The 24,714-nt window shown below is 36.9% G+C and overlaps 1 protein-coding gene across 1 annotated transcript in view; it reads left to right on the forward strand.

Annotated features, from left to right (window-relative positions):
* The window catches only part of Ir25a (ionotropic receptor 25a), a 30,027-nt gene extending 6,705 nt beyond the window's left edge, over positions 1-23,322 (forward strand). Inside the window, exons 5-18 of the mRNA XM_089238615.1 lie at positions 1,558-1,733; positions 4,209-4,262; positions 4,672-4,788; positions 5,055-5,219; positions 11,957-12,076; positions 12,350-12,457; positions 12,620-12,814; positions 13,327-13,526; positions 14,040-14,185; positions 16,185-16,434; positions 17,002-17,201; positions 19,862-19,994; positions 20,192-20,319; positions 23,121-23,322. Of these exons, the coding sequence (XP_089094741.1) occupies positions 1,558-1,733; positions 4,209-4,262; positions 4,672-4,788; positions 5,055-5,219; positions 11,957-12,076; positions 12,350-12,457; positions 12,620-12,814; positions 13,327-13,526; positions 14,040-14,185; positions 16,185-16,434; positions 17,002-17,201; positions 19,862-19,994; positions 20,192-20,319; positions 23,121-23,272 (2,144 nt within the window). The 3' untranslated portion in view covers positions 23,273-23,322. The remainder of the gene's footprint in view (positions 1-1,557; positions 1,734-4,208; positions 4,263-4,671; positions 4,789-5,054; positions 5,220-11,956; positions 12,077-12,349; positions 12,458-12,619; positions 12,815-13,326; positions 13,527-14,039; positions 14,186-16,184; positions 16,435-17,001; positions 17,202-19,861; positions 19,995-20,191; positions 20,320-23,120) is intronic.
* The last annotated feature ends 1,392 nt before the right edge of the window (positions 23,323-24,714 follow it).

Raw genomic sequence — 24,714 nt, forward strand, 5'->3', positions numbered from 1 at the left:
TTATAAAACTTTATATTTTAATTTCAGCCTTACTACCACGAAATATTTTACTGCTTTATTCCACTGGGCTAAACCTTAACGTCATTCAATAATTGATTCCTACATTAGCTTTAGGCCGGCATTACACTATAAAAGATTTATGAAAGTTCATTTGATCGTTTTGGTCATTTTTGTCCCACCACGGTCATTTTCTACACACGAGGGCTAATTAGACCGGGACCTACAATTTATTGCCGATTCCGAACGGCAGACTTGCTTTTTTATACTTCTTTTTATGAAAGTTCTTTTATAAAACTTGAAAAATGCAACCAATGAGCGTATCGGTTATATTCGAGCGAATGTAACTAATGGGCTCATTGGTTGTTTTTTTTTAAGATTTATAAAAGATATTTTTTTTGAACTTTTATAGTGCAATTCCGGTCTAAAAGGAAAAATTATAAACAACGTTAGAAATGGAAACATTTGTTTTCTGGATATTATGCTGAGGTGAACTCGGAAAGAAAAGTCACCTTGTCTCCGCCGGGACTCGAACCCTGCCTTCCTTGTTCAGGGGCGTGGCTCCAGTGGTGTAGATGGTAGCATGCTTGACCGGTATGCAAGAGGGCCTGGGTTCGAATCCCGGCAGAGACAAGATGACTTTTCTTTCCGAGTTCACCTCAGCATATTATCCAGAAAATAAATGTTTCCTTGATATCTTGGGCTGAGAAAAAGCCATCTATCTCAGTGTTAGAAATGTTCCTCCACATCATTTTAAAAGCCATGTTCATCAAAAAAATTACTTCTAGGGCCGGGATTACACTATAAAAGTTTCATAAAAGATCTTTTACAACACTTGAAAAAACAACCAATAGATTTATTGTCTAATTATAGTTGAAACATCTGTTTTTGGAGTTTTGTTATATCATTCAGTGAAATCTAAAGAAAATAACGTTTGTTTTAAGATAATATTATTTAGTAAAATGTAAAGTTCTTCAAAGCTTGAGGTCAGAATGATTACTTTCTGATAAGAAAAGTATCGAAAAATGATAAAATTTAATTAAATAGTTCCGTGTGTTTTGGTCATGAAATAATGGACTTTTTTGTCTTGCATGTCAGTGCAGGAAGATGTTTTACTTGATATAGAAGCCATCGGCAACTGCATGAAATTTGTATTTCGCAACTTTTCCAGAAATAGCATTATAAACATAACCGGCTTTTAAGAAGTGATCCAACATTTGAAATATTTCTGTAAGTGGAAGTGCACCTACAAAACCAATGATTTAGGAATTGGCTATTGATAACGATAAGAGTGGACACTAAAAACCTGCATATATATATACGACCGATTTCGCGTTCGTAGAAAGGGTTTTTAATACGAAATAATATAAAGCCTCTCTCAATTTCATCAGGTTTAGAAGACATATTGGCAACTTTGACAATAGTTGAAATGCTATAGACAGCACGATATTAAAATATTTCTTGACAGCCGTTCTCTGCCGTGGTATTTGCTACTTTACGTGTTTACATCTGACTTTTTTTTTTTGTTCGTCTCTAATGAATTTGACATATTTTTCTCAGAAATTGTTGAAAAATACGCAATTCTGCTGGAAAACATTGCAACACGTGCAACGGTGCTGCCAATTAACTCAGATACTAGAAATATAGCAAAGCAACTACAGAAAATGAGAGCAAGTGGTACCGCATATTTCTTCATTTTAGGTTCTTCTGAAACAATTGGCTACGCACTGGAAGTTGTAAGTCTGATTTTACTTTATCACAGCAAATAATGTTATTTAGTTCGCGGCTACAACTCTGGGGAACTCTTAGAAATTATTTTAGTAGGATGAAAAATTCCGTATATTCTTCAACTGTGGTGTCCTTGCATTAACAGTTTATTACTGTGAACAAATATAATTCAAGAGGTTAAAAATACCAAAACGATTCCCACACATACATGGTAACTTTCTTCTGATTCCTGTTGTAAGCAACGTTCCCTCCATTCTATGCGTGTGCCCTGTCATGCATGGTACAAATGCTCCCGGACACCCAAATTTACTAAATACAGGGCGTCCATAATTAAAAGACCCTATTTTAAAGTAGCCTACACGCGAAGCCAGTCATCAGAAAATTGTGAAATTTTGCGGAGAACTTCATGAAGTGATGGGAATTTGTTTTAGGGGAAAAAAATTAGCTGCAAATATCGCCACCAGAGGGCGTTTTATTAAAAAATAACACATTTAGACAAACGTTTACAATTTTAACAATTGTTAAATACTTTTACAATTTTTACTGCAACAAAACATGTTCCACATGATGGCCATCATTTTCAGATACCATGTAAAATCGCAAGCTGGCATGTTCCACAACTGACCGAAGTGTGTGCGGGGAAATGTTCAGCACGTGGCGTGAAATGCCGCTTTTAAGGTCAGGTAAAGTTCTTGGATTGCCACGACTTACCAGACGTTTCAAATGCCCCCAAAGCCAAAAATCGCATGGATTAAGAACCTGGGATCGGGGAGGCCATAGATTAGGGAAGTGCTGACTGATGGCACGTTCTTCTGTAAAATGTGTTTTAAGAACATTTTCTTAGCACACACTGCAATGTGTGGAGGAGCTCCGTCTTGCATAAAGATTGTGTCTGCAAGGCAATCACGTGCTTGCAGACAAGCCGGAATAATTTCGTTCTGTAACAGCAATGCATATCGCTTCCCGGTGATCGAGTGAAAATTCAAGTGAAAATGCGTCTCGTCTGTCCAGAGGATATTCCAAGGCCATTCTGAATCGACCACAACGCGAACTAGAAACTGCAGTGAGAACCGGAGTCGAGCCTCATAATCACGTGGAGCAACCGCTGCACAAGTGAAAGTTTGTACGGATAATATCGGAGGATATTCTGCATGATCTTATGAACAGTTAAACGTGACCTATCCAACGCCTGCGCTACACGCCTGACACTAGTGCTATCACGAGAATTTGAAGCTCTGTCCTCTTCCATCTGAAGCGAAACCTCCTGTACTGCGTCTATAGATACGGGTTTTCTTCCTCTTCCAGGACGAACATCCAACGATCCTGTGGTTTCAAACTTCGTTATCATACTCCGAAGGTTTTTACCATTCATTGGACCTTTTCGAATCCTCTTCCACGTCCGATATTTCCGTAGAGCAGTTACTGCAGAATTGTTTTGGTAAAACAATTTGACCAAGAAAGAGCAATCTCGTAAACTTATCGTCATTGTGAGCAGCAAACACATTGAGAAACAAGATCTCCGCGAATGTTTCTAGGTTTTATAACAGCTACTGCGTGACATCACATAAATTTACATGTTTACTACGGGTATTCAAACTGAAACGCCTCCTGGTGGCGACATGTGCAACTAATTTTTCCTCCTGAAACAAATTCCCATCACTTCATGAAGTCCTCCACAAAATTTCACTTTTCTGATGACTGGTTTAGCCTGTAGGCTAATTTAAAATAGGGTCTTTTAATTATGGACGCCCTGTACATTGATTTATAAAATATATTGCCATACCATGCACTGAAAATACATTTCTGCTCCCGCAAAATGAGAATTAGAACGAACGTTGATTATATAAAATAAAATCCAGGAAAAACACTCGGATGCTTAATAATATATTCTCTCTTTCTCGAATTTAAAATTTCGAAATGATACATATATCATACTACACACGCTTTCAGATCCTCCAAATTAGTAAATCTGTCACTGTTTCTTTAATTTTTACTAAGGCAGGGTTTTCAAACGGTCTTCTTGAGGAAGCACGGATCTCTAAAATTTTTAAATGATTCGGTAATGAGCTTTTTGTAGTGCAGGTGTCAGTTAGATAAAGGAAAATACAGAGGCGCGTCAGGAGGCTCATCCGTTGAAAAATTATTCATCTTCATTGTAAAAAGCATATTTATGCACGAATGTATTTCCTTCGAAGTGAAACGTTTCATTTTCTCAATTAATATTCATATTATTCAAAGCATTTTCTGACACAGTTTCCTCTACAGACATTTTTAGCCCATTTGTCGACAGATTTTTAACAATAAATTTTAACGATAAATGATTAGCAACAGTAGATTTTTTTGTATAAGCAATCAAGAGAGAGAGAGAGAATGAGGTAGGTAAGTAAAATAAAATCAAGCACGTGTTAATGATCGAAGGTAGTCAAATCCTTTTATAACAATCAAAATTCTTAGCATGAAATATAAATTTTTTTTTTCCACAGGCTGAAAGCAATAATCTCACGGGAAGAGAATTTGCATGGTTTATCATTTCATTGGTGAGTGCAGTTCATATCTTAATCGCTCTTAGATTATTTTTCAACGAAACTTCGGAAACTTTATCAAGATTTACGTATCATTACTTCAATAAACACGCATACATAAATAAAAATTTACGAAACACAAACCAAGACTTATAATATATACTGCACAAATTATGCCTTTCCTGCACGCACATTAGTAATAAAAAAACCGACCTTACCGTGTCAGGAACTTCATTAGAATTCAGGGTACTATATTAAAATGGGGGAAAATGTCATGAGTATGACCAAAAAAATAGTCAATGAATATTTTTGCGTAAGCTTTTCTTCTTTTCTTTCAGACCAAAACTGTCTCATCTATAATGCTATATCATATTTTATGAATAATTTCATAAATGGTTCATAATCAAAAATGCTCCTTTCGCAGGATAAAAAAGCGCCTCTTTGTTCTTGTAAATCCGTTAGAGTGGTTTGGTTGTCCCCAAAAGCCCAACAAGAAGACAAGTTGGAAGTTTTGGCTAAAGAGTTCGTAGAAACATCTGAGGTTGAGTATCGAGGGTTTCCTTAAGATTTTCCTCAAGTACAAATAAAGCATAATTCAATTATCTTGATGTACATAAAACTTTTGAGAAATAAATATTTAAAAAAATCATATACAAATACGAAAAATATGGTGTAAATCAATGTTCTTTTTATCAATGAACTTTTTTAGTTTAAAATACTCATTTTATTTTTTAAAAAATTACAATATTATTTAATTCTCTATATTTATTTTAAAAATTGTAAATCGAACGAATGACTGCTTTTCAGATTGAAGTAGCCTTTTACTATGACTTGACTGAGTTGATGATTCAGGGTATTACTCAAGCAAAGTCAGAGGATAGTTTGCCGAATCCAGTTTTTTCTGGCGCATGCTCTACAACTGTTAATACAGCCGGCACCGGAAATGCGAAATTATTGTCAACGTTGCAACAGGTTTTTCACTTTACTTTTTAAAGAATTTGAATTTTGAATCTTCCAATACTGTATTATGTAAGTAGAACGTCTCAATTATCCGGTTAGAATTTATAGATAAACAGAATTCTCTCTCTACCGAGTTAGAAAAAAACGAAAAGCACCAAAAAACAATTTATGTACACCTGAACAAATCCATGTTAAAATGGTTCACACAAAAACATGCTGAAAGAAATCAGATGAACAGTGAAATTTGTGTCTGTATTTTCATGCTGTAAGTATTAATGGAAAATTTCTTTTTAATCTGGGGGGATTAAGAATGGGAGAATTATCAAGCATCGATGAGGCTGATGCTGAAATTTTTAAAAAATAATTTTACTTCAACTGCACGGTCTTTTCACAATAATGAAAACAGAACGAGAAGCAAAAACTATAATGCTATTTCAATCGTCTACGAAGCCCAGTTTTTATTGCTTTACTTGTTATATTCCTACGCAACTGTGTGAATAAAACTTGTGTTTAATTAATATGGTTCACAGACGTACAGTGAGACATAGAAACAGATATCTTGTAGAGATTCTTTCTGCGGGAGATGCAGGTCATATAAAATAGGAAACCTCGTTCTTTACGATAATTCGACTAAAGACAAAAAAGATCTAAAACGATTTTTTTCCTGAAGTAATACAAATACAAATGCCACAACAGGCGAATTGCCCGACGAGGTGGCTGGAAAAAGATGTCCATAAAAATATGGATGTCAAATATAAATAAAATACAGTAACCCAATATAAAAGCACATATCACGAAAGAAAAAACTAATAATTAATAATATATAATATACTGCACATAAAAAAGTTAATGGTTGTCATATCTAAGTATGGATAGCTTCTCGATTTATCACAATATGTTTATCGTACTTTTTAAACGTATCAATCGCGTTAGAATTCACGACCCTCGGAGGTAAGCTATTAAATTTATTAACAACCTCAATAGTGAAAAACTACCTGCGACACCACAACCTGGAGTTGTCACTTACTAAACGGTACTGGTGTCCCCTTGTCGAAGCAGTTGATTGACAATGTATAAATAACCCATGGTCCATCCTATCCGTCTCGTTGAAAAATTTAAACACTTTGATCATATCCCCCGACACTTACGTTTCTTCAGTGTTAACACATTCAAGTCTTTCATCACAGAACAAGCCTTGCGTGCCAACAAGAGCACGCGTAGCTCTTCTCTGCACCCCCTCAACCAAGTCTATGTCCTTCTGTAGGTTACATTCTCCAAAACCTAATGGCATGCTCCGGTGCAGGACGAACTAAGCCTCGGAAAAGCGGAAGAATGACTTTAGGAAAACGCGAAGAGACCTTTTTAAGAATGAAACAGTGGCGTAGCTAGGGGGGAGCAGAGGGAGCGATTGCTCCCCTAATCGAAATTTTGACTACATTGGCGCCTATTTTTCTAAATGACTTTTGATCTTTAAATATTGACTTTTTCATTTTCTACCTTCATTGACTAAAATGATGTGAGTAAGGAAAAAATCTACATTTATATTTGCGCCTCTTGCAGTTTCACAATGATTGGGTTTGTACTAATCCTTAAGAAAAGGAAAAGAAAGTGGAGGTTTTTTCATTACCATTTTTGACAATTTCTCTCAAGCTCTTAATTTGGAAGCATGTTCAGATCAGCCTCTGTTCCCCACCTTTATTAAAGGGCAGCATCTTGCCCACTTCTTTTTTCTCTTGCTATTGGTCGTTCTCGGTAGAGCTCCTTGAAATACCTTTCATAGGTATGAGAATATGACGTTCACGAAATGGTCATTCTGTTCTGAAGGGCCACCAAGAGCATTGACTAAGGCGCCTTTTGAAGAAATTAGGCACGGGAACCTATATTGGACAGACCACTGAACCTATGAAGTAATGGCTAAGATTTAAGCTCCACGAAGTATCGCCTTTTCTTTGGGCGCCTTAGGTAGAGCTTGAGTTCCTAGAATTTCTAGGCTAGAAATACCACTTTATGAATGGGGGACTTAGCTATATTCATAACGCCTAGAAATGCCACGTTACCTACAGGTTATCTGGCTTGGCAAGAGCTACTAGCTTGTGTATAGGGCAGTGTCAAAGACTGAGAAAAGGTGGAAAACAGCTATGAGCTTTTGAGCCCTAAAAAATCCAAGATTTTGGAACACAAAAGGGGGTTCTGGAAGAGTTTTTCTTGAAAATAAAGACCTATAATCTTGGGTCAATAGCGCTCTGATATGTAGAGAAAATTAGTCTTCTATATTTGTACGACAATATATTGTACTATAAATGTATTATACACGGTGATAGTATATAGTTTTATGTTAAAATATGACTTTTTCAGAAGCATTGCCTTTTTTCATGGTGTAGTTTCTCGTTTCCACGAATCACTGTTTGTTTCATCATTATGCATATACAGCAGTGTGTGCCGAATCGGCGAAATAATTCCCTGCAAAAAGTTATGGCCGGTGTGTTTGTCGACTCAAGACATATATCTCCCCTCCAATTAATCCCAGTATTTCTTAAACTTTTGGCACCCGTGGCTCTCCCCCCGACTTCGTCATCATTTATCCGTGATTGCCCAGAATAGCCTGACGCAGGCGTTCTCGAACTTTTTCCACCCGAGGTGCCCTTTCCCCCTATTCAATGCTTATCCGCGAGCTCCGCCTGCTCCCTAGAGCTGTTTAACAGAAAATATTTTCGAAAAACCTTTGTCAGGGTCACCGCTCCGTGGTACCCCTGACGAAGATTGGAGGCACACAAGGGTGTCGCGGTGCACAGTTTGAGAACCCTTTAGCCTAATGTAAAAAAAACCCACTACAAAGAACTGAATGAGCACGCATCAATACACCAACGCGTTGAGACGTTCCTCAAAAAAGGGTGACGATTAGCCATAAGCACATACACTTTGAGAATCCGTTGAATATTTCATAAATATAATAATAAAAATGCACTATGTATATACTCATCGCTTTTTTAAAGCAGAATTTCGGACGTTATTTGTTTATTTCCCACAACAACACATTGGTGGTCTACGCAGGGCCGTCTTACGACCATCAAAGGGACTTTTCTAAGGCTCTCTACCTGTTCAGAAATGCCTGCCTAACAGATCTCTCTCTCTCGAAAATTTTAACTGGATCTCATTTTCATGAAGTCCTTTTTGCACTTGAAGCACCTGGACCGGCCGGGCCTGGAATTGTCTATGTATTATGAGGAAAGTTTAAAAGTAACTGAAGATACATACATACAGATACTATTTCAGAAAAACAAAGTGTCCACGAAACGTTGAGTTATAAAAGATTATCTAGAGCACTTATCCGAGCGCTTACGATACTTTCTAATATGAACTATGGTGTCGTGAGGTTTGCCCGAAAGGCCCTCTGGTCAAATTACGAGGGGAAAAATCCAAGAACCTTAGTCCAGAAGGTTCTCAAACTGTGCGTCACCAACCTTTGTCGGGGGCACCGCGAAGCATCCCGAAGGTTTTTCTAAGAGAATCTTTGTTAAACTGCTCTGGGGAGCCGCGGACAAGCATTGATTAAAGTAACAAGGCACCGCGGATGGAAAAAGTTTCAGAACCCCTGCGCTAGTCTGTACCATTCATTACTAGACATATTTCCATTCTTCTGATTTGTTATATAAGACACATGGCATGAATTTATTTCACTAGAAATAAATATACATATACTATGCACAATGCCTTTTTTTTAAGTTTTTCAACTTGGAACAGAGAGAACTCTCCTTTAAATAGTATCTCCAAAGGAAGCCAGTAGATAATAGAACATGAAAAATATTTCAATCGATTCATACACCTGCCACTTTCACTTCGATTCGGAAGATGAGCAGTGGCATTACAAACACGCCTCAGAGATACTTAAATAGATTACGGACACATGCGACAATTTCTGGCGCACACTAATTCGTTTGAAGCAGTGGTTCCTAAACCTTTTTGGATTCAGGCCACCCTCTGTGCGTCCGCAATCTAGTAGTATGTGATAACCACTGCGATCGTGTGGGCATCATGGTGGATTCACCCATCACCTCCTAGAGATAGAAGGCCTCTGCACTGTTTGCCATAAACGTGATTCAGACTACCTAGCAAGTTTGCCACATTTTGAAACACAGCATCCTATTTCGTTTCTTCTTATTTTGGCGTAGAATATTCCTGATTGGCTCACAAATACGGCGTAGTGATTGGATGTGGGGCATACAAATCGCCAATTCTGAACATTTATTTTCCTCACAACAGGGAATTTTTTTCCCTTAATATTCTGAGGGAAAATGGACTGCTTACTGACGTTACAAGCTGAGACCTTCTATATCTAGGAGGTTCTGATTCACCCCGGTTTGAACTGCACTAGTGGCACAGTGGCGATGACCGGAGCGAGTCTTTTTTTTTTCTTTTTTTTTTCAATTTCTAGGTACGAATACTAACGCTTTCGTTTGGAAAGCCTTCCCGCAGAGAGCAGGCAGGCTTTGATCATTTTTGTCGCACCACGGTCATTTTCTGCACACGAGGGCACGATCGGGACCTACAATTTATTGCAGATTTCGAACGGCAGGCTTGTTTTTTATACTTATCGACAGGTTGGTGCGCTAACCCCTCGATGGGGGACTCCCTGCGGCAGCAATTTTTTGCTGCGGTCAAGTCGCCGTTTTTTGTTGTACCCGTGTCAGGAAAGTTTACTGACAAAGACGAACCGGGTATCGAACTCGCGACACATCCTTTGGTACTTTAGGCGAGCATCTTATCGACCGGGCTACCGTGCCCCTCAGGCAGGCTTTCACCGTGGTATTTGCATAACACGAAACTTCAGGCATCTGCCAGTTTTACTTCTAATATGGAAGACAGATGGCAAAACTTCTCGAACTGAAACCATACATAACTATGACATCCTATATACGTTACGGTCACGCATAATATAAGAAAGAACTTTCCGGCATGCATTAATTTGTTAGAAATTCCATAAATCTGTCTTGCTATCTTCCATAAGTCTTGGAAGTACATGCACGATTAAGTAGAAGTAGTGTACATGTGATACGTGCTCACGAAAAGAGTGTAACATGATAAAAACGATTAAATGGAAGCATGAAGATTTCTCTGTGCTTTCATGTCTTGGAATAATTTTAGAGAGAGAAAAATATATATTTTTTTCCTTTTTTATATTTTATTTTCTCCTATCATTTTTTTTAATATTTTAATCTAAATTTTTCCAACTACCTTTTAGGGTGACTTCCCAGTTGTTTTTGGTGCTTGCATTTGTATAAGTACACAAAACATAAAATGGAATTTAAAATTAATTAAAAAGCTAAAATACATTAATCACACACCCACACAATTGAAAAGTAATTAATTTATAATTTTGAAAATAACATCAACTGAAAAACAAAATAAATTTGATTTTTCTTTAAATTGGGAAATTTATAAAGTTCTTTCCACTAATGCATAATTTTAAGTTTGCGCCTTAAGCACGAACAAAAAAATGGCGCCTTTCACAATTTCGCTCCCCCACGGACCAAAACCTGGCTACGCCACTGGAATGAAAACCACGCATTCTATTCTCTTTTTTGACCACCGCTGAACAATGTTCAGAAAACTTGAGCCGCTTAATAAGAATTCCCAAATCGGTGACCCTAGTTGCATCCGAGATAGTAATACCATTCAACTCGTAAGTGGAATGTGGGTCATTCAAACCAAAATAAGTGACCATGCACTTATACACAGAAGGTCAGGCTCCATTCATTAGCCCATGTTGCAATCATATTGAAATTCGTCTAGAGGGGCTCCCTATCTCTTGGATTGCCGACTGCCCCCATTAGCTTAACGTCATCTGTGAATTTTCTAACAATTCCATCGATGCCCTGATCGAGTTTATCGGTAAAAAGTGAAAACATTATGGGGGCCAAGCACACTTCTTTGAATTACTCCACTTTTGACACTTATTCAATCAGAAAGTTCACCGTTCACCATAAACCGTTGTGACCTATCTTTCAACCACGATTCTATCTAATTCAGCAAGTTGCCCCCAATCTCATATAAAAACGCTTCAAGAGTTTACTATGATGGACCCGATCGAGTGGCTTCTGGAAATCAAGATAAACAACGTCGACGTTTTTGCCATTCCCAATGCCTTAGTCATGTGATCATAGAAGCACAGGAGATTAGTTACACATGACTTCTCCTTCCTGAACCCATGTTAGTTTTCCGACAATGCGTTATTCTCGTCTCCACTTCACCGATTGCTTTTTGATCATAATTTCCAGAATTTTTGAGAGGAAGCTCGTCTAACTCACTAGATAACAATTTGGCAAGATTCCACTACTACCCTTTTAAAATATCGGAACTACATTAGCAAGCTTCCAATTCCCTGAAACGATATTCTCAGCCAGGGCCGTAACTAGGCAGGTGCACCGGCACAGGGCCTACTTGGAAGGAGGCCCAGAATAGCTAGCTACGGCCCTGCTCTCAGCAACACTACTTCTGTAAATCTGTGCAACTGGCCGCAACAGTTTATCAGCACATTTCCTAAGGACCCTAAAATAAATATTATCTGGTCTTGGCGCTTTGCTTACATATACATTTTTTAGAAGTTTTAGGACTTTCACATTTTTCACTTGAACATCATTGAGGGCTTTATCATCCCATGACACAACCTTATACTCTTAAGTAATGATTGAAAAATATTTTTTGTCAGACGCATCTGGGAGGAATTTCTGAATTTTTTGATTAATTTCCAGATTAATTACCAAGGCATATTTGGAGACTTCGTATTCAAAAGTAATGGAAAGAATTACCAAAAGACAGAACTTATTATGCGAGGAATGTCATACATGAGTAGAGATCCTGTTGGTAAAAGGGTAAGAACTATTTCTAGCAACAGCTTTTTAATAAAATCTTGATGACACTGAATTTTGAGAACTCATAAAATGTTATAAATGAAACTCATAAAATTTTTCATCTAATTGTAAGATGACTAATTTTGATTGCCATGGCTTTTATATAATATGAGATATATTGTAGTTTATAATTTTTATTATAATAAAACAGACAGTAGTAACATTCAAAACTTTACAGCGATTAGTTCGCTATTTTTCGAAGTGGTTAAAACTCTGTTTTACTAATACTTTTAGATAGGTATATGGGAATTCGACACGCCATCAGGAAAAATAAACTTCTCTGATAAAGAAAGTCTACAAAATTTCACTGCAGTTACAGTGTATAAAGTAACCACCCTTGTCGTAAGTTTTTTTTTTCGTTCTTTTTTTTCAATAGAATATTTAAAACGAATACCTTCTCATTATGCTTGATGCGCATTTATAACATTTGATTCGTTGTATCAATACGATGAGGTAATTACTTTTGCATTACATTGTCATTATTGTTTTCCACACACATTTCAGATTCCCCCATTCATTGAAAAAGTGGTGCATCCAAATGGGACTGTTGAATATAAAGGATATTGTATAGATCTCATTAATGATATTAAAGAGATATTGAATTTCGAATATGAATTGTTTGAAACTGAAGACAATAAGTTTGGTACTATGAATGACAAGCTTGAGTGGAATGGTATGATCAGAGACCTTATCGATAAGGTATTATGATTTTGTCAAAACTTTTCTTTTATCTCTTTACTTTTCAATTAATGCACATGAATTTAAATACATAAGAAATATACTTCCCAAGAGAAAACACAAGATTCAACATATTATTTTGTTTTGTGGTAATTCCTTTAAAATTCCTTGGCTAATATATAAACTACCCCACTTCTGTAGATGCATCAAATTTTGTGCAAATAAAGTAATAATCGAATTCATTTAGGTGAGCAGTCCTCACTACTTAGGCTCGAATTCCGGCGAAAACACGAATGCATTAATTAGTTCGAATCTAGTCACAAAGCAATGAATCTATCTCGGAGCATGAAGTTATCGTGTTGCGATTAAACAAACACGTGAAATTATTTGAACTTATTATTTCAATATTCAAATGGACCATCGAGGAAAACGAACAACACCCTTCAAATTTAGTTTTCAGTGAAAATTCTCCAGCAAAGTAACGATTGTTATTATTTTGCGCTAATTTGTAGCTTCGTTCTTAATTTTTTTAGAGAGCTGATATTGCCCTGGGACCCATCTCTGTCATGGCTGAACGTGAAACTGTTGTCGACTTCACAGTGCCTTTCTATGACTTAGTTGGAATTAGTATTCTGATGAAAAAGCCGTCGATTCCATCCTCTTTATTTAAATTTTTGACCGTTTTAGAAGCAAACGTGTGGGGATGCATTTTGGCTGCTTACTTCTTCACAAGGTAAGTAAGGTAAGATAGATTTTCAGTTGCAGTGTTTTTGTGACTCTCCTCTCACCTACACACACACACAAATACACAAACTGACTGTTGATATAGGACATGCATGCACCCTATACGAATAAGATACGTTCTCAGTATTTACTACGAAATAGAATTCGTTTGAGCTAAGCTCCGCGGTTTATTTAAATACAGTATAATAATATCAACATTCATGATTCCTTCTTGTAAACTTAATTGAAATGGAACTATTATAACTTTCCAAATCGTTATGCCTTGGGTAGAGTCGTTTCGAGTGCATACGTTTCAATGGTCACAACAACCTGGAAAGTTCTAATACTTCACAACCGGATAAATTCTGGTCGTGAAAGCCTACCCCCCCCCCCATTTCTCTCTCGAATTGTAATGATTTTTGCAATTATCATGTATTTACACTTGAGCAACTGTATATACTGCTTGTATTTTTCTCGGTTGGAATGATTTATCATGTATGAAATTGATTTTGATTCTTCGTAGCTTTCTCATGTACGCTTTTGATCGATTGAGTCCATACAGTTATTCGAATAACAAAGAAAAATACGTTGATGACGACGATGATGAGAAACGAGATTTCACTCTGAAAGAAAGCCTTTGGTTTTGCATGACATCTTTAACACCGCAGGGTGAGATTCAAAAAAATTGTACCATCATAGTATTGAAAATTTTTTGACGAAAATTTCTATTAAAAATTGAATTATGTGAAACTTCAAACTTAAATTTGAATGGACTTTTCATACCATTTCCTACTTTTTTCTACTAATTATTTATACATAGAATAGAATAGTTTTTAAATTCATAGAACTATTGAGTAGAAAAAATATGTTTTTCTCCTCTTTATTTTCTATGATTAATTTTAATAAATGAACAAGGTTGGCAAGTTTTTGCCATAGTGGAAAAAAACCGAGGCAAAAACCGTAGGAAAAACCACTCTGGCAAAAAATCATTTTTGCTAGTAACAAAATTTAAAAGAATTCAAAATTTGAACATTTGCTTTCATGAAGCAAGTTCTTAGAATCTTAACTTACTTCATAAAGGTGAAATATTTCAAACTATTCTTTTTACTTCTGGAATCAGCTCTTTTCCTTTCAATTAGACAAAAGGGTTGGCGATAAATATGATTAAAAACCATTTTTGTCAAGCAAAAACATTGTAAAGAAGTTAATAAAGCACATGTCTTTCCTTAATGAAACCCAACAACATGAATTGGTATTAGTTGCATGACAAGTGAGAATTCAGAAAATTCTTTCTCATTTATAAGTTTTGATAAGGGTCAGTGAAGTTGGTGCCACAAAGCTGCATTTCAAAGTATAGATAGGTAATTTATCCAAATAGATCACCATCGTTGACTAAGCCCACAGTATTTTAATTTTCCAATCTGTTAAGAGTTTTTGTCAATTTTTTTTGGCATCTCTTAACCACTTCGCTTGCAAGCGAATTGGCAAGAAATTCGGATGCTCTCTATTTGATGAATCGGCAATAAATATAGTAACCTTGTGTCCTAACCTAACCGCTCATTAGAAAAAGGGAAGAAAATAACACAAATAAAAGAGTAAGATAGTATAAAAGATAAGGTGATAAGAATGTAGGTACAAAGTTAGATTTCTTTTCCCCCTCACCCTACCTGTTGTCTTTCACTCTTACAAGAAACATACACCATATGTGAGGAAAAACATTACTATCCGGGTAAACAGAAAACATTACTATCAGGGTAAACAGAAAACCAAAAGTAAAAAAAAATTGTAAGGTTGCAACAAAGCTTCGGGATGATCAGTGGAGAGGAAAGAAAACAGAGCAAACTTGTTTGAATTCATTCCACTGGTGTTTGGACGCAATATTACGTCCTTTGATCGTAAAGTGTGATTAAATTAAGAGCAACCATTACAATAGCTTGCTATTTTAACATTAGATGATATAAGAACTTATTCCAAGGATTCTAAAAAGAGATGGCAAAACGTGGGAAATTCGGTCATATATGCAAGGTAACAAAGCAATTACAGCCAGAATGAAAGCACGTAAAAGAGTAATACAATTATAAACCTTGTATACCAGTTTTTTTGTAGTATTATAAATCTTTTCTCTATATTGCTCAACTTGATAATCACAGGACCAAAATTTAAATTTGCCACTTCATATAAGAACTGTTCAACAAACTTTGAATATGTTTACACATTAAAAGGGAACTGAAAATGAAAGCAAAGGTTCTTTTTCGGCATGTAGCATTTTTTCGTTATTGTTGTTATGAAAAATGAGTTTGTTAAGAACCATGCTGAAACACTTTTGCTCAAAATACACACCACTTACATGAAAGCTCCCTCAATTGATACTATTAATATTATTGAGGTCAATAATATTAATAGAAATATGGAAGAAACTAAATAGTAGAAAACTGTATCTATCAAAGTTGTAGTTCTAATGCGATTGAAATTACATAACATCCATAATGTAATTACTGTTTTCAATTTTTGGTATTTTTACCAATTTTTGGCATTTTTATCAATTTTTGCCTGGTTTTATCCTCTTTTTGCCACTACTGGCAAAAACCCAACCCTGTTAATGAATAATCTTATAAGAAATATATCCTCAATGTAGTAAATAAATATTTGGTGTTTCGTTCTCGTGAAGGTGGTGGAGAAGCCCCACGGAATTTATCCGGTCGTCTCGTTGCCGCTACATGGTGGCTGTTTGGTTTCATCATTATAGCTTCGTATACAGCAAACTTGGCAGCTTTTCTTACAGTGTCAAGATTAGATTCCTCAATAGAATCATTGGATGATCTTGCCAAACAATACAAAATCAAGTACGCTCCACAGGAAGGCACATCAGCTGCGACTTATTTCGAAAGAATGGCTTATATAGAGGACAAATTTTATGAGTAAATAGTTTTTCACTCACACATATTGAAAGGTTCGCGGTTTGTCTTTTTCTCTTGAAACTCGTGTAGTGTCTTTATTATTAAATAAAACAGATTTTTGAAGCTGCTCTTTCAGGTAATTATATTTTTATTGCATATATTTATATATACTGATATGTTTAATTATTATGTGTGGATAAATTTCCCATGAACAATCGTACTCAATGCAAACAATAATAAAACAAGAAATAAATGCATCGGGGGAGTAAAACCGAATCAGTGTCGATTGAAAATGCATTCTACAGTATATTTGTGCGTAATGTATTTTGTACTTAAAGTAACTGTCTATACGTTGCATTCATAGGCGGAGATAGACTTGGAAGTCTGGGGGACCACGGTCATTATTGCTGGGAGGGGCACGATGATGACGATGTCAATTCATATATGCATATATACATTAGATAGGTCGACTTCACCTTTGACGCTGGGGGTGCAGAGCCCCCCCCCCATTCCCCTCCGTATCTCCGCCCATGGTTGCATTATAAATGATTTCACATTGTTGATGAATCATTTGTGCCTTCAATTTAGAATTTGGAAGAATATGTCTTTAGACGACAGCCTGAATGAAACAGAACGAGCTAAGTTAGCAGTCTGGGACTATCCCGTTAGTGACAAATATACTAAAATTTGGTGGACAATGAAAGAGACGCTGCTACCTAAAACATTTGAAGAAGGAATCGATAGGGTTTTACAGTCGAAAAGTTCCCAAGATGGTTTTGCTTTTATTGGTACGAAATTCTGATTGTTCATGAAATATTAAATGCTGGTATATACACTGAAGAGCCAAAAAAACTGGTTCAACCTGCCTAATATCGTGTAGGGCCCCCGCGAGACCGCAGAAGTGCCGCAACACGACGTGGCATGGACTCGACTAATGTCTAAAGTAGTGCTGGAGGTAATTGACACCATGAATCCTGCAGGGCTGTCCATAAATCCGTAGGAGTAAGAGGGGGTGGAGATCTCTTCTCAACAGCACGTTGCAAGGCATCCCAGATATGTTCAATAATGTTCATGTCTGGGAATTTAGGTGGCCAGCGGAAGTGTCTAAAGTCAGAAGAGTGTTCCTGGAGCCACTTTGTAGCAATTCTGGACGTGTGGGGTGTCGCATTGTCCTGCTGAAATTGTCCAAGTCCGTCGGAATGCACAATGGACATGAATGGGTGCAGGTGATCAGACAGGATGGTTACGTACCTGTCAGAGTCGTATCTAGGCGTATCAGGGGTCCCATATCCCGCCAACTGCACACGCCCCATACCATCACAGAGCCTCCACCAGCTTAAGCAGTCCCCTGTTGACATCTAGGGTCCATGAGGTTGTCTCTATACCCGTACACGTCCATCAACTCGAAGCAATTGGAACAGAGACTCGTCAGACCAGGCAACGTGTTTCCAGTCCTCAACAGTCCAATGTCGGTGTTGTCGGGCCCAGGCGAGGCGTAAAGCTTTGTGTCGTGCAATCATCAAGGGTACACAAGTGGGCCTTCGGCTACGAAAGCCCATATCGATGATGTTTCGTTGAATGGTTCGCACGCTGACACTTGTTGATGGCCCAGCATTGAAATCTGCAGCAATTTGCGGAAGGGTTGCACGTCTGTCACGTTTAATGATTCTCGTCAGTCGTCGTTCTTGCATAATCTTTTTCCGGCCGCAGCGATGTCGTAGATTTAATTTTTTACCAGATTCCCGATATTCACGGTACACTCGTGAAATGGTCGTACGTGAAAATCCAAATTTCATCGCTACCTCGGAGATGCTATGTCCCATTTCTCGTGCGCCGACTATAACACCACGTTCAAACTCACTTAAATCTCGATAACCTGCCATTGTAGCAGCAGTAACCGATCTAAAAACTATGCCAGACACTTGTTGTGTTATATAGGCGTTGCCGACCGCAGCTCCGTACTCTGATTGGTTCCATATCTCTTTATTTGCATACGCATGCCTGTACCAGTTTTTTTGGCTTTTCAGTTTATATGCCATACAATGTTATCATACATTGAGAATGACCAGAAATTTCCCGTATGTTTTAAACTGTATTAACTGTATGTTTTACAATCTTTTAATATCAGTGTTTTTTACCACCAATTTTTTTTATCACTAATAATTTTTTTTTTGAGAAAAAAATATTAATGGTTTTTATCAATCATTTACAATCTGTCTGTATAAAATTGATTTCGTACGTGTGTTCGTAATGCAAATCTATTATTTGAGATTGAACTCCGTCAAATTCTGTATATATGTTACGATAAATGTGATGAATTGGTTATTATGAATGCTGAGCGCGGTAGCCCAGGTCGATAAGATACTCGCCTAAAGTACCAAAGAATGTTTAAAGGTGTCGTGAGTTCGATACCCGGTTCGTCGTCGTCAGAAAAACTTTCCTGACACAAGGGTACAACCGAAACGGCGACGTGACCGCAGAAAAAATTGCTACCGCAGGGAGTCCCCCCATCGAGGTGTTAGCGCACCAACCTCTCGATGAGTATAAAAAAACAAACCTGCTGTTCGGAACAGACAATAAATTGTAGGTCCCGGTCTAATTAGCCCTCGTGTGCAGAAAATGACCGTGGTACGACAAAAATGATCAAATGATTATGCATGCTTACCAATCGTCTTGGTAAGTTTGATGAATTTATCTTTTTTTTTTTTACCGGCGAATATGAATAATACCCAAGTGTCGTTAGTAAATTTGATAAATACTAAAAAAAACATTACTTTTACCGGTGATTATGTATAATACCGACCAAGTGCTGTTGGTAAATTTAAGAAATACTTGAAATTTATAGCCTTTATCTGTGATTATGCATAATACCCTAGTGTAATTGGTGAATTCGATAAATAAGAAAAAATTCCAAACTAGTCTAGTATATGTGATGAATGTAGTCGGACTATAATATGATGATAACAAATTCTACGATCTTGCCCCGATATAATGATACAATGCATGTGTGAATTATCATATATAGTATATCACGTAGTACGATTTATCATTTTTACAAACAATACGACGCTTGGGTATTATGCATAATCACCAGTAAAAGTGATAAATTTAGGGAAATTTATCAAACGCTTGGATACTATGCATAATCGCCGGTAAAAGTGATAAATTTAGAGAAATTTATCAAACATACCAAAATGCTCGGTGATTTTGCATAATAACCGGTTATTATGAATAATTACCGAATTCATCACATTTACCGAAACATATATACCACGGAGGACACAATATGAACAATAGGCTACTTTAAAAGTTAGTCAGAGTTAGATAAATGTCTGACACGGTCAGAAAACTGTCCAGCAACAATAATAGTATATCGAGTATCTTTGCTAGTTCACTACAACAATGAACCTTTCCTTTTTCTTTTTTTCTTTTTTTTTGTCGTTAACAGCTGATGCTACTCAAGTAAAATACGCTGTTATGACAAATTGTGAACTCATACCTGTTGGCAGTGAATTCAGTAGGAAACCTCTAGCACTCGCTGTTCAACAAGGATCGCCTCTCAAAGACCAGTTATCGAGTTCGTAAGTAATCTTTTGTTTCACATAAACGGTTTGATTATTTTGAAGACTATTTTGATCGTTTTTGAAATAGAATTGTGTGAAACTAAATACTGCACAATTTCTATTACCCTAGTGTTTGTCTGTAAATGCATACAGTATATATTTTTCATCGGGATATGGAGAATATCTATAGATATAAACACATCTTATTTGTTCAGAATACTGAAGCTTCTAAACCAAAGGAAACTCGAAGGTTTGAAAGAAAAGTGGTGGAATAAGAACCCAGCTAAAGCAACTTGCGAAGACACTGAACAACAGAGTGATGGCATAAGTATTGCAAATATAGGTATGTTCTGTCCAAGTAAATTGATCGATGCTGTACAATAAATGTATGCCATATTCAATGTCCCATTAACCCCCAACTTTAGAATAGATTATCGAGACTAAATCGAAAAAAAGATCATGGAAAAAAATGGTTATTTAAGAAGAAAAAGTATTATTGAATGCGCATTGTGAATGTGTATTTTCCACTTTGTCATGTCTTCGACACCAATATATTTTTGCTTTAAACGTCTGTTTCTAAAATACAGCGATACCTCGGCTTACGAATTTTTTGGCGAATATTATTTTATGAATTTTCTGCCTGGATTAACGAATACGGATTCGGCTTACGAACATGTTCGTTGATATGAATGCACGTGCTAACATAAAACAGACCGTGACTCAGTTACGTAGAGTGCCAGATCAATGAAGTCTTATGATCTACATCTCCTTCATCGTGGGGACGGCGTGATCACTAACATTGCCAATGAACATAAAATAGCCGTTCGTGAGATGAATTTTAGCGGCAATCATCAACAGAATTGTTGTCAGTCGAACCGATTGACTCTTGTCCGCCTCGAGATTTTTTTTCCAGATGTATTTCCACCTTTCTTTTTGAAAGTTTTTAAAGCATTTCATATAAAACGAAAGATTCATCTGCGGGAAAATTGGTAAATGGGGGAATTTTTCAGCGTTTGTGGGAAATTTTGAGTTTTTATCAATTAAAAAGAATTACAGATAAGTTTACGTAGAAATAATGCTAAAACCTGGGATTCCTTTATAACGAAATTTCGTTATAACGAAGTGATTTCTTCGGTCTCTTGGAGTTCATTATAATGGGATTCGACTGTATTTATTTATTTTAATTTTGTGCTATGCTTTTCTAAAGCTCAATACCGTACTTGGCTAGGTAATTTTACCTATAGATGGCAGCACATTAATTCTGAATTTGTAGGGAAAAACTTACTAAAAAGGGAGCCTATGTTCTCAGAGCAAGCGTTCTTTCAGTGCAAGACTCTTAGCATCAAACTAAACAATCTGGACATTCTAGGAGCTTATCTTTTTCATCCGCATGTATCAGATAAAAAAAATAAGCTGAGAGAGAAATGAGCTGTCCAAATCACAAATAGATGGAGACACCTACTGAAACGCCTCCCAAAATCTGGGTGTGTCACTCACTACTTTTAGTAAACTAGAGGTTGGTTGTGTAAATAGCATCGAGCTTATATTTGTGCTCGATGGTAAATAGTGTAAAATGGAAAGATCTTCAGCATCTCATCACGTTGGGAATTCTCATTTATCCAATTTTGAAACTGTCCATTTCATCGTTCGGCCAGTTTCTGTCATTTTAACAGCGTTCGTTGGTGTTTTGAAAAACTTATCTTTAAATTCTTCCTGAAACGAGTTAAATGCTTTTCCGTAGCAACCTGTGAGAAATCACGTTTCTGCTAACGTAGGTTTAGGCTTACGAATGTGATTCCGGAACGATTTATAATTCGTTTCGGAATAGTACAGAAAGAGAATTTTTTCGATGGTCGAGGATTGTTGTCGTCGTCGTCGACAAGAAAAGAATACCCAACATATAAACGAACATTCTACTGATGAATAAATTCAAAGATTCTGGTTTTTATCTACTTTCTGCTGGGTTACAAAGCTCCAACTTGATGGCTTTACTGCCCGAATTTCGACAACAAATTTGAACAATGTATAGTTTAGGTTCCCAGCAAAAAGTCACTTAAACTAGAATCGTTGTTTACACATAGGAATGAGGGGAAAGGGAAAAATTTTATTTATATCGATCAACATCTTTTTTCGAGCATCCACCACCCTTCGTTTATCTTTTTTTGTTATATAAACTAGACAACCGACTTCGCTTGAATAAAAAGAGGTAAAACTATTAACTGAGGAAAATGAGTTTTTTTCAATGTCATCTCATAATTTCTACGGTTATGCTAAAGAACGAATGTATATGCTTTAGTATTGGGTGGTTGAAGAATTTTACTTTTTCCCAAATGTATTAGGGTGAGTCAAATCGCTCAGTAAGGGAATCGGATAAACCGTGGTGAATGAAAATCTCGCAACGGTGATGTACAGAGTTTATGAACTCTTCATACACATAGTCTTCCTTCTAACTAGATCATCAACCGCCGTTCCGTCTCAGTGAAGATATTTTAGCAGGTGGTCAAAGAAGACCTGGGCCATGCTGGAAAATGTGCATGTATGTGTTGTGAACCTAATGTGAAGTTTGTTTCTGTGTAATGTTTGTTATAGTGCTGTCATCGGTTTTTCAAATTGTGAGTGAAGTGTAATGATTGAATAATTTTACCATTGCTGGCCTGTTGTGCTCTCTAGGGCGATACTTTTTAAAGGGAAGATCAGCTCGCATTTGCGCTTCGAAGTTCGGAACCACAGAAAACCACCTTTAGCCGACCACCAGTGTGGCGAGGGGGGGGTTCGAACCCAGGATATGAGTCCTCGCATATATTACTCCGTGACTATGACCACTACCACCACAGCGGCTCGCACATAGTACCAGTTGTTTTGCGAAAAATCAAAAACATTATAAATTATGTTTTAATTTAGTTTTACTTTATAACATTTAAATTTTACTTAATGAGCTCATTGGTTGGTTGAGAAATAATCAAACTTTTAAAAAAGTTTCTGAACACGAATCCCGTAAACAATGTACGTATCGATAAAGTACACATAAACTTCTTTGTACTATTATCGAAAACAAACCAATTGTCACACACACAAAATATGAGTAAAAATTAGATTATTCTTAACACAATTATCTTCTTTTTGCCTTGTTAAATGTTTCTATAGGTGGGGTATTCATAGTGATTTTCATAGGAGTTGTTTTAGCTTGCCTCACTCTGGCTATCGAATATTGGCTGTACAAGAAAAGAGAATCCAATTCCAGAATCGTCACCGTGAGGCATTATCCTGATAAAAGTCGCTCAAGAAGAGGAACATGATTATGAGAAGAACAAATACTCTATTCAAATTTAGACATAATTGGTAATAAGTAGAGGAATGTGCTTATTTCTGTAATTACAAAATAAAATAGATATTATTATGATTTTTTTCATTGTCTTTCAACTTTCAACAATGGATACAACAAAATATACAGTATAAAATAGCATGTCCTGACTGATTGACTGACTGGCTGATTCATCAATTCATCATCGCCGTGCCAAAACCATTAGCTATAATATGAAATTCTATCAGTAGTTTCATTTAATCATTTAACCGACTGACGGTCCTGCACGTATATGTACGTGTGAAGTTGATGCCTTCCAAACGGTCTAGGCCGTATTTTCACGTGTGAACTTTTCGACTTCCAAATGGTCCTGGCCGTAAATATACTGCCTTGCTTTCCCCCCATAAAGAATCACTAAGCTGGCTTAGCATACGCCCCTCTCCTTTCTCCACAAAATGACCATTGTACTCGCAACAGCGCTGGGCGTTGAAAACGACAAAATGGCTTCTGCCTTTTCGGCGGGAGGGGGCAGTTTTCAATTAACTTAGCAGATAGACGTTTGACAAGCAGCTCTCGAATAGTCAGTTCAAAGAAGCCTTAATCCTTTTGTAAACGAAGAGGAATTTTCAGAAAGTATAAAAAAGGCTGCTCTTCAGCAAGAAATGCCCCACCTAAAAGGCACGTCTTTATCTTATTATAGAAATTCTTATCGCTTGATTGTAGGATATGTACTGACTTTTATTTTGGCATGAAAAAAAATTCATCGTACTAAACTCATTGACGGCGAAACACTGAATGCAAAATACAGATAAACTGGATTCCCCCCCCCCCGAATTGTGACATCCTGGCTTTCCAGTGATTTTAATTTTTTACAGTATAGGCGAAATTTTTTAATTTTATTTTTCATTTGTTTATCTTTACCTCTTTATCACTACTCAAGTACGATACGGCAGAACCTCAATTATCCGATGTGATTGGAAAGCCCTACATCAGAAAACCAAAAAAATACAGTATCATGTTTATTTACGCAAAGCATAATTGATACCAGTGTTTCTTAACTCCTTTACCCTAACCCTCTTTGGACCATGTTTTCTTCTCACTTCTTGCTTTCTTGGCCCCCGCCTTTGCCTGGGCCCCTAACCTCACCCAGCAGACTAAACCATTTCTAAGTATACAAACTATTTTCTTTTTGAAAAATTATATAGTGAAAGCGAAAATTTTATAAACAAAGACTGTCATAGTCATGCCCCCCCCCCAAGGGGTGGGCTGACAAGGCTCCAGCCCTGGAGTCCGGTGTGATTTTAATCTATTTTTTTGTTTTTTCACACTATAAATTCATCATAAAGGGACCCCGTGAAAGTCTGGTCGGGGGGCCCGTAAAAGATCCCAGCCTAGGGGCCCTGCTTCAGGATGTGGGGGCCATGGTCATAGTGTCTG

The sequence above is a fragment of the Pholcus phalangioides genome, unplaced genomic scaffold (genome assembly GCF_987345545.1).
Source record: "Pholcus phalangioides strain wild (caught in Gottingen) unplaced genomic scaffold, Ppha-v1.0 ptg000011l_1, whole genome shotgun sequence".
NCBI classification, from domain to species: Eukaryota; Metazoa; Arthropoda; class Arachnida; order Araneae; family Pholcidae; genus Pholcus; species Pholcus phalangioides.